Raw genomic sequence first — 9698 nt, 5'->3', positions numbered from 1 at the left:
GCGGGCTGCGGGGCCGGCTGAGATGAACCCTTTCAGTGCTGTGAGTTTCCTCCAGGACAGATGGAGCCTGCAGACGTCAATCCTCTCCCGAGTCAGAGGAAGAGGAAAGGTGGAAGCAAGTGAAGAAAACACCATAGAGACACCAAAGGCAGTGAAGAAGGAAGAGCTGAAACCCTGAGGGAGGAGAAAGAGGAGAGATGCTTCAAGCCTAGAAGCTGAAATTCTGTTGTAAAGCTATGGTGGTGATGGACTATGATACATCAGAGTGCCCACTGTAATTTCATGAGAGCATGGGGGGTGGAGCGTTCAAACTGCAATTGTGAGCAAAAGTACCTGTGCTGAAATAAGTAAATGTTGAAGTAGCTGTGATTTGATGAGAAGCATGAACAGAGAGAGATGAAAGTGAGGAGGACCCTTGCTCCCAGGGAGGGAGAAGACCTCTGTTCCTAGAGATGAAGATGCTCCCAGAGATAGGTGAAGAGAACCTTTGCTTCTGAACAGCTCAACCTTAAAATGGTACCCCATTAACATGATTGGACCCTTGAAAACAGTTGTGGGGAAAGCTGTAAGTTGGGGGAAGGGACTCTCACATGCGAGCAGAGAACCAACCCGGGCAGCTGGCTCACTATGACATTGAAGCCATGAGAGAACTGTTTCTTGTGGAGATGTCTCCATAGCATGAGCAAGAGAGACTCCTCTCCCTAAGTGAACTGAAAAAGATTATTATAGAGGTGGTAAACTGACTGAAAATCTCAAGGGTTGTCTTTTTTACGTTGTCAGTGGAAGAAGGGAGAAAGGTGGGGGAGGGAGAAGTGTTCTGAAGGTTTAGTCTGACTTTTTCTTTCTTTTAGGTCTATTAATAAACTTCATTATATTCTTTTAAGTTTTGTGCCTGCTTTGCTTTCTCCTAATTCTTATCTCACAGAAGGAAAATAAGTAAGTAATGGATATTTTGAACCAAACCACTACACTTAGTTACCAAAAAACCCTGAGAGAGTAGAAGGATAAGCAGAAGAGAAATGAAGGCAAACACAGTAAAATGGAAAAAGTGGATCCAAACCAAAACCAAGGCCCTTATTTTAAGCAGAATCAGTCTGATGACAGAAATGCAGAGGGGAAGGAAAAGAGCTGCTAGAGCCCCAAAACCAGGAAGCTTGTCCTTACCTCTTGACTTTCTTTTGAACCAGCTGTATTAAACGAACAGCCCCCTCTGTTCTTACTGGAGAACATGGGGAATTCATCCATGTCCCCCGGACTTTATTAAAATTTAAATCTTTTCGTCCTTCTCCAAGTTTCTGCTTAATATATTTTAGGAGGTGAATGCAATTTTCCTGGGTTATAAAATGTCCTCACATAGCAGCTGCCCCTGCCCTGCAGGGCAGCCCCTTTGCCTTGCTGAGGAAAGGTGCCTCAAGAATCCCAGACAGCCTCATCCATCCAACTTCTTTATGGGGTCTCTGTGAATTATTGAAAGTCTGCTCTGACACCTGGACAGAAGATAAGTCAATCTCAGCCCTTTCTGTTGCTGTTAAATAAACTATCTTCCCGTCCTAGAAAATGTAGGGCTGGAAGAACAGGCTGTGTGCCGCTATGTAATTGTAGTGAGGAGAGAAATCTCTAATGCATGAAGTAGGTCATATACATTATATGGGGAGAGAAGGATTAGTCTGCCTATTCTGATTGCACACCCTGACCTGGGAGCGATAGGCAAAGCAGGGCCCATCTCCCCTCCACCACAGGGCTTCCCCTCCAGAATTCCTTTGGGAACTGTGTCGAAGGGACTGGATGTGTCCTTGACTACAGGAGATCCCCCTGGGTTTGGGGAAGATGTTTACTTGCCTTCTGATTCTTTCTGCCCCCCAAGTCCTGCCTGGGCACCCACAGGAGATCAAGAACAGGAGCTTGAGACGTGCTTCTCTCATCTGTGCTACTCCCCCTCTGACAGCTGATGTGCTAAGCTGTGCTGCCATCCGCAGCACAGAGCAGGGAGGAACAAACAGCTTTTGGGTATGGGAAGCAAGTTTTGCATAAACACAACAATGGACTCTGCGCTCCAACTGCCTGAGCTGCTGTTTCTCATTGAACTCAATAGGTGTCTTCAGATAATTGCCAAGAGAGGATTTACTTCACCTAATGCACAGGGAGTATTAGAAGGGCTGCATTCATTTAGCTGCCTAAGATAGACATGAAGACCAGAAAATCCCAAGTTTGGATTTGTCACAGAACAAAATTCTGAAATCAATGTCACTTTAATGCAACAGGGTTTAATTCAGAGGATTTTACTGGAGTTCATCCCACGCTACATGAAAGCTTCTGTTGGTGGAATAGAGAGTATTTCTGGCTGTGCTTTCGATGAGCGCTGACCAGTGTGCCCAGTACCATCAGTTTGGAATTAGTCTATGGGCAAAACTGGGCATCAGCCAAGTTTAGTTTTTACAAGCTGGGAATCACGTAGAAACAGAATGAGAAAGGGCCCCAAAGCTCACATTGTGCATCTCCCCCCAATGTTTTACTGGCCTCTGTTTATTTAAAACAGTCTTAAAAAATCTCTCAGTGGCTTTTACAGCATCTTCAGACTATCCTTCTCCTTGTAACCATCCCTGTGACTAGAATGTTTTTCCTAATATCTAACCTAATTCTCTCAAGCTTCAATTAAGTCTATTATTCTTGTCCTACTTATATGGATAAATTCCTTCTTTTTTGCAAAATATGCTTCTTACAGAAAACTGAATTTCTGTGTTCCCTTTGGTCTTCTGTTGTTCACACTGAACGCTACATAATCTGTGACCTGTGGGGACAGGACAAGTTTTTCCCATTCTCTTTGCTTGATTCTCTCTGCTTGGCTGCCCTCCAGCTACACCACTTTTCCCTTGAAGACGAAAAAAATTGCTCAACATTTGACACACTGCTCTAGCTGAGGCCTTACTAGTGCTGAGTGCAGCTGAAGGATTGCTTCATGCATTTAATAAGTTACAGTTCTGTGTAAACACCCCTGTGTTGACATTTAACATTTTCACAACAGTCAGGTTCTGTTGACTCATGCTCAGGCTGTGATTCACTCCCTGCAGAGCTCCTTGGATCGGCAGACCTTGGATCCCCACCCTTCACCCAGCACTCTGCAGGTCGAGCCCCCATTCATCAGTCAGTGTTGAATGCTGACACGTTGCTCACTTCTGCTCTTCTTTCTCATTTTTAGAAGTACTGGCAGGGTGAAGCCAGTTACTGTTTTTCTTTCCTGGAGTTCTCAGTACACACCCTTTTCTCTCTGCTGAAGGCACAAGGGTTGTCCATCTTCACTAACATGCTGCTTCTCCCCTCACCAACAAGGGTTTTCCTGGATCTGTTTTAATTCACATCCAGTTAGCTCAAGGGAAAATAGCTTATGATCTGTGTAAGATGTGCTCATCCTCCCATCTGGTCTCATTTACACAGTGAACATCCTGCCATGATCATAGCACCCCTCTTGTCTCTTGAGGCCCTAAAAACATCCTGAGGTCTTAGGCCAGGGAGCTGTGGAGTTCTCCGGGATGTCCAGGTTGCTGGGCAGGCTGGGGGCACCTGGGGGCAGCCCCCAGCCCAGGGTGTCACCTTGTGGGTCGGGACACAGGTGTGGATCCAGGGGGAGGCAGTCTTCTCATGAGAATTCAAGCCCTATGTGGAAAAAAAATAGCATGAGAAAAATCCTCTCTTTCTCCCCAAATATCCAAGCATGCAAAACCCCCAAACTCAACCACACAAATCATCCCTCCGAAACAACCTTTCAGGAAGTCTTATCCAACATAAGCAAAAAACAGTAAAACTCTTTTCCCTTTACAAACTGTATTTAGCACAGTGTTATCAAAAGGCTACCAAGCAAAATTAATACATTCCATTTTCTGGTGTATTTGCAGTTCTGCACTTCTTAAAAAAAAATGGTCTAATAAGTCATAAATTTACATTTCTTAAGTTACCCCGTCTGGCTCCCTTAATGAAATGACTGCAATACAGTACACACAACAGTGTAAATCCATAAAACCTCAGAGCTCCAAATATTAATCAAGAAGCTTTCATAACAGGAATTAATAATTGGAACCAAAAAAATGTAATAAGGAATGAAATTTCACAATCCGCTAAAAGACTAGCAAAGATGGATTTCATAACATTTTTATAAGGCATTTAAAGTAAATTCAATACTTTTCAATGGCATTATGAAACAGAAATCACGTAACTGACTGGGGCCTTGGGATGTGCTTCAGTTCAGGGTTGGTTTTACAGCACTCCTGTCTTGTTTGATGGAGCGATAATTCCAAACATCAGTTGGTCGTGCAAACACCTCTGGAAAGCTTGGTATCTAAAAAGGAAGAAGTAGCCAAGAAAGTACTAACACCTGATAGATACATCTCTGGGATAAACCTGAAGATACAGCTGCAACTGGGACAATTCAGCAGAAAAAAATAACGCAAATATTGTGTAAGCAAGAATGGAGGATAATATGGAATATGTCTTATCTTTCAATACCAATCACTGTGTTCTCATCAATCTTACCATAGGATAATTGACATAATTACTTCTGCTTGAAACAGTTTTTGGTCTGCTATTGCTTCTTGCTGTCATGTACAGTTGCTGACAGGATGCTAATAAACACTTTCCTTGAATGGCTGCAGCACATCTATTATTCCATTAGCCTGATTCATGAGTGGGGCCACTAAATGCTACCACAATACAAATAAATCATTAAACAATCATGAAAAAATAACAGAGCAGCTTTCACTGATCCTCTACTTAGGGCAATAGAGATATTATTAATCTACTTTGTACATAAAATCAGAATTCAGTCATATTTTTCCCTTCGGTTTGGATTAGCCCACACGATGGCAGTCTCTGTCATTAACACACAGTGAGTTATTCCTTCAAACACTGCCAGTTTAACATGTTTCATCTGCATAATATGAAAAATAACACAAGAAAACCTGCTTGGATTTCAGTAAGTTCATGAAACAGTCAGGAATTTTCCTGACAAAAAACAAATAGCCTGTAACACCACAGAGTGAACCCCTCATACAGGTTTTAGCACAATGCTCTGGCACAGCCTGCAGAGCAGAGAAAGCCCTCAACAAAACCCACACTGCATCTGCAGAAGCTGCAGCCATTCCGTGTGCCCTGCTTAACCAAAACCACTCTCTCATTTCCAGCTGTATAATGGATGTAAAGCTGAAAATGCCACAGGGCAGGTGTTCTGCTGCCTTCTCAGCCTTCAGGTACGAGCTGGCGAAAGAAGTGAGGAAGGGGAAAAAAAGGCCAACTACACAATAGTCAAAAGAACTGAAACTCAGCTTTATTGTTCTTTTTTTTAAAAAGTATCTACAATAATGGCTCAGAATACTACCACAATGTACAGGGACAAGGCAGTGCTCTGGGCTATGACTGTAGATTACTCTCATATATATATATATTTAAGAGCTTAAGAAAGGTTGAAGCACGGCAGTTCAACATTTCTTAAGCATGTATTTCATAATTTTAACATCTTCTAGATCTCTCATATTACAGCAGGATTTATCAAATGCAATGTAGTCACAGAAGTCTTGCATAAATACAAATATTGATACTTTACTTTGAATATTGTCTATGATATAAATTCTGCCTTACCTTTAAAAAAAAATCTCCAGATCATTATGTGACCTGGGAGTCTTTCCTTTTCTTTCTCTTTAAGAGTTTTTAAATATATATATATATATTTTTATATATTTGCTATCATACATCAAAGTATATATGAATCCCATCATTTCTGTTATATTTTCTGCAGACATGGTCTGAAGCAAAATCACCAACAACTAAATCAAAAACTTCCTGGTTATCATAGGAAAGCCAAAGAGGATCTTTCCTATTTTTTGTGTGTGTTTCAGTACTGGTATTTTTTTAAACTTGAAAGGATTCTTCATAAACTAGAGGTCCATAGATCACTTAAAGCAGTCTTTATAAGCAAATTTACATATTTTGACATGCTTTTGTGAGGCAGTTAGTATCAAAATCCAATAGCATTTCTTACAGAGCCATATGACTTTCTGCGATGCAGATACACATTTCATTTCTAAAAAGCCACAGTTCTTTTTCTACATCTGCTCTCATCAAATCCCCAGGATTCATTCATAAAACTGCTGCTGTTCCAAATGCTGACGCTGTTATCCCCGCTGTGGATTAAGACATACGCCCAACCTGGTGACATCACTGCGTGGAAGATTGATAAGTAGGAAAACACCCTCCCCAATTCCACAGAGAGTCTTCTCTATCTCTGAATCCTCATGATTCATGTCACCCCACAGTGCAATGTGACGAAGACACAACTCAGTGCAGGCTAAGGGTCTTCTTCCATCAAAGGAATCTCTAGGAGAAACAAAGAAATAGCATTGACTGCTGATTGCAATTTCCCTTTATGCTGTTGCAGAGTATTATGGTTAGCAATTCTACAAAACCAGAAATGGACGTTGCAAATATCTGAACAAGACGTGGGGTATTGACAATTCTAGACCCACTCAGGCTCTAACACTTCTATGAAAATTAGATAACTAAAACTACACAGATTTTCTCCAACAAATTAGGGCCACAAAAACCTAAATGCAAACATCCTTGCTACTACATTAATCACTGAAACAGCATTCAGAAGTGGCAGGCACTTTTACTGGCACTACCGTAATTTCTTCCTCTCCTCCTGGATGTCCTGTCCCCCTTGTGATACCAGTAAAACTATCCAAACCCCTCTGAAGCAGGAAGACTTCCTCCACCCAGACCTCCACCCACACTGAATTTAGGACACTGCGCTTCAGCTCAGTGACTGTGGAGAGTGGGATATGAGCCTCTCCCTCTAAATGTCTCAAGGAGAGCCATCTAGTTTCCTTAATAGGCTGAGCAGCACCACTCAGAACTCCATGAAATCTCGTCAATACATGCCCATGTTTGACTTAAAGGCAGGCAGTAATACAGGGCAAGCTCCCTTCTGGCACCTGGACCTGTGGGTACATTCCCCTTATGCTGTGACTTCCATGTCCATGGCTTAAGGCTCATTTGCCTTAGATGGAAGGAACACTTTGCTGGATGCACAGACATGATAAGTCTGTTCATAAAGGCTGCTAATTTTGGCCCAGTATGAAAATATGATTTCTTTTCTCTTTTAAGGAGAAAATCCTGTTATTGGCTGTGAAAGCCAGGGTATGTGAGGGAGTTGTGAGCGTAGGAGTTGAGGAGCAGATGAACAGACCAGCACAGGCAAGATGAGGGTTGGCTTTGCTGCTGTATACAGGTGCTTGCTGACATCCCTGTTGATGAGACTGGGGTCTGGACAGGAGCCTTCTGGCCTGGCATTCAAATCACATGCACCACAGCTAGCAAGGATATATGGCAGATATGAAACTCTATAACCATGGAGTTGTCAGATTAAAAAAAAATTCCAAATTAAGGTGTGGACAAAACCATGGAGAAAGTACAAGCAACTTGTCTGGGTGAACTCCTGCTCTGCCAGTACAAACAAAAGATGTTCCCTGTTCACGGACTCACCTATTGCACCTACTCAAGACTCACCATCTGTGATATCGATCCGGGGACTCGTGGATGCAGCATCCCCGTCAGTGCTCTGGGATATATCAGTTTGATCTGAGCCGGGAAGCGCTGCCCCTTGGCACGTCAGGGATGGGTACAAACTCTGGAGCAGTTCAGAGGAACCCGACCTACTGCCACAGGTCTCGAATTCACTGGGCAGAGTGTCTGGAATCCTGGGACCAGGGTAAGCGGGAGGATTCTGATCTTCTGTCTGCAAAATATGCCCCTGGTCTGCGGCAGCTGAGTATCCGGGTGCCAGGGCATTCAAGCCACTGCTGACAGCTTCATCGTAGGAAGGCAGCATGACAGGAACACCATCCACCACCACGAAGTCGGGGTCACCCATGGAGCCCTCCTGGTTGCCTCTATGTCAAACACAGATGGGTTATCACAGAGAGCAAGAGCATGTCAGCAGCACCTCGGAGCAACTGCTGAACTTCAGTAAACACAGCACTTTCTAGTCATGCCCAATGGAGCTACAGGGTCATTAACATTCACAGAAATGTCTGCCAAACTCTGCTTGGGTTGGCAGGTGGAATCTGTTACAATCGGAAAAAATGAAACCAGTAATGTGAAGAACAATTCCAACAAGGGAAGGTCAACAGGTATGTGGAAAAGATAAGGAGCCCCACTTTCTGTGCTGTGCACAGTAGGTATCATATATAAGATCGCAGACGTACTTCACCAGCCAAAAGTGTCTGAACCCCTGGAATAATGTGTGCTAGAGCACAAAAGTGTTTACAGCCCAAGTAAACAAGCACTGAGATCACTACTGCTGGATGACAAGGCTTTGGTGGCAAGATTTGTGGCCTCCTTCAGGCCTTTCTTTCAAAGGATGGAGGCTTCCTTAATCAGTATTAAGCTGGTTTCTTTTTTAAGCAATTAATTGGGAAGGTCTGTTAAACCCTAAAAGTATGTGTTTAGTAGCCTACTAAACACAGTATAGTCCTGGCAGGAGGGAATTGGTCTCAGGTACCTTTAACACATGAAAGCATCTGAAAAGGGGAGGATTGAAAGCCATTTCAGTAAGCTAGACAAGTCCAGGCTGTAGGGCTCCCTCATGAAGAGCACTGTGTGAATTAATGACAAATGCTCACAGCTGCATGGTATTTTATGGAAATAAACGAAGATGCAGGAGATGTTTATGAATTGTGATGAAAATAACACTAATGAAGGTAAAGCAAACCTTTAATATAAAATTGTCCATAGAGAAAAAAGAAATTCTTTCTTAAAACTTCCATTACTAAGTCTACAGTAGTTAAAAAATTAATTCCCCCAGCACCTGCAAACGAGTATTTAAAAACACTGTCAGCTATTTTTACAGGCAGAAGCAGCAATTCTCAGTAGAAGGTCAGTAATTACTCCCAGAGTGAATCTGGCAAACTTTGCCTTTTATCTTAGCTTCATGAAGGACTACTGCAGGTTTTTGCGGGTGCCCTTCCACACCAGTGGTTCAGGGACTTCTGCTCAGAGCAGAACAAAGTATCTGCAAGGCTTGTGAGCTGCTCCATCTCTCCAGCAAGGAGTGCTGAGTGCGAAAACTGAACCAAGGCCCTCTTTAAAATAAAAAAGAAAGCAGTACAAACCGTGGAAGGAAATGTGTCTTAAATTTGGTCTGGAACATCCTGGCTAAAATAACCAGTAGCAGTACTAACAGAACACTGGTAGCAGTAAATGCCACTATTTTCCATGTGGTCAGGAGGGTCTCCTGTGTATTTGGCCAGGTTTGTTCTGTAACAGAAAGACAATACAAGAGTTGTGCTTGTATATTCCTGTTGTTATTTTATATGAATACTTCAACACTACTTAGAAGTGCCAGTTAGGACCAGACATTTTTTATAGGCAACTTGTAAAAACCACACATAAACCCAATGCCATGTACCAAAAGCAGCCTTAACATTAAGCTGAGAGAGAGGCTAGATCTTGCTTTTTCCCCTTGACTGGTTTTTTTATACATGCAATCATGACCCTAACTTGCATACATATAAAAATACCCAGATGTTAAAAAACACATTTCAAGAGGTAATTATCAAAATGGTTTAGAATCATTCAGGATCTTGGGAACACATTATATTTAGTAGCATCTTAAAATCAATGCTCATCATTTAACCATGAAATAGATGAAGTTC

General features: G+C 42.5%; 1 protein-coding gene across 1 annotated transcript in view; it reads right to left on the bottom strand.

The window, feature by feature from the left end:
* Positions 1-2263: 2263 nt before the first annotated feature.
* The window catches only part of SUSD4 (sushi domain containing 4), a 48996-nt gene continuing 41561 nt past the window's right edge, over positions 2264-9698 (bottom strand). The window contains exons 6-8 of the mRNA XM_017730170.1: positions 9156-9300; positions 7552-7934; positions 2264-6360 (exon numbers count right to left, since the gene is read on the bottom strand). Coding sequence (XP_017585659.1) covers positions 6332-6360; positions 7552-7934; positions 9156-9300 — 557 coding nt within the window. The 3' untranslated portion in view covers positions 2264-6331. The remainder of the gene's footprint in view (positions 6361-7551; positions 7935-9155; positions 9301-9698) is intronic.

Source organism: Corvus brachyrhynchos, unplaced genomic scaffold (genome assembly GCF_000691975.1).
Source record: "Corvus brachyrhynchos isolate BGI_N302 unplaced genomic scaffold, ASM69197v1 scaffold101, whole genome shotgun sequence".
Lineage (NCBI taxonomy): Eukaryota > Metazoa > Chordata > Aves > Passeriformes > Corvidae > Corvus > Corvus brachyrhynchos.
Note: the sequence above shows the minus strand (reverse complement) of the source record. Positions and strands in the feature narration are given on the sequence as shown.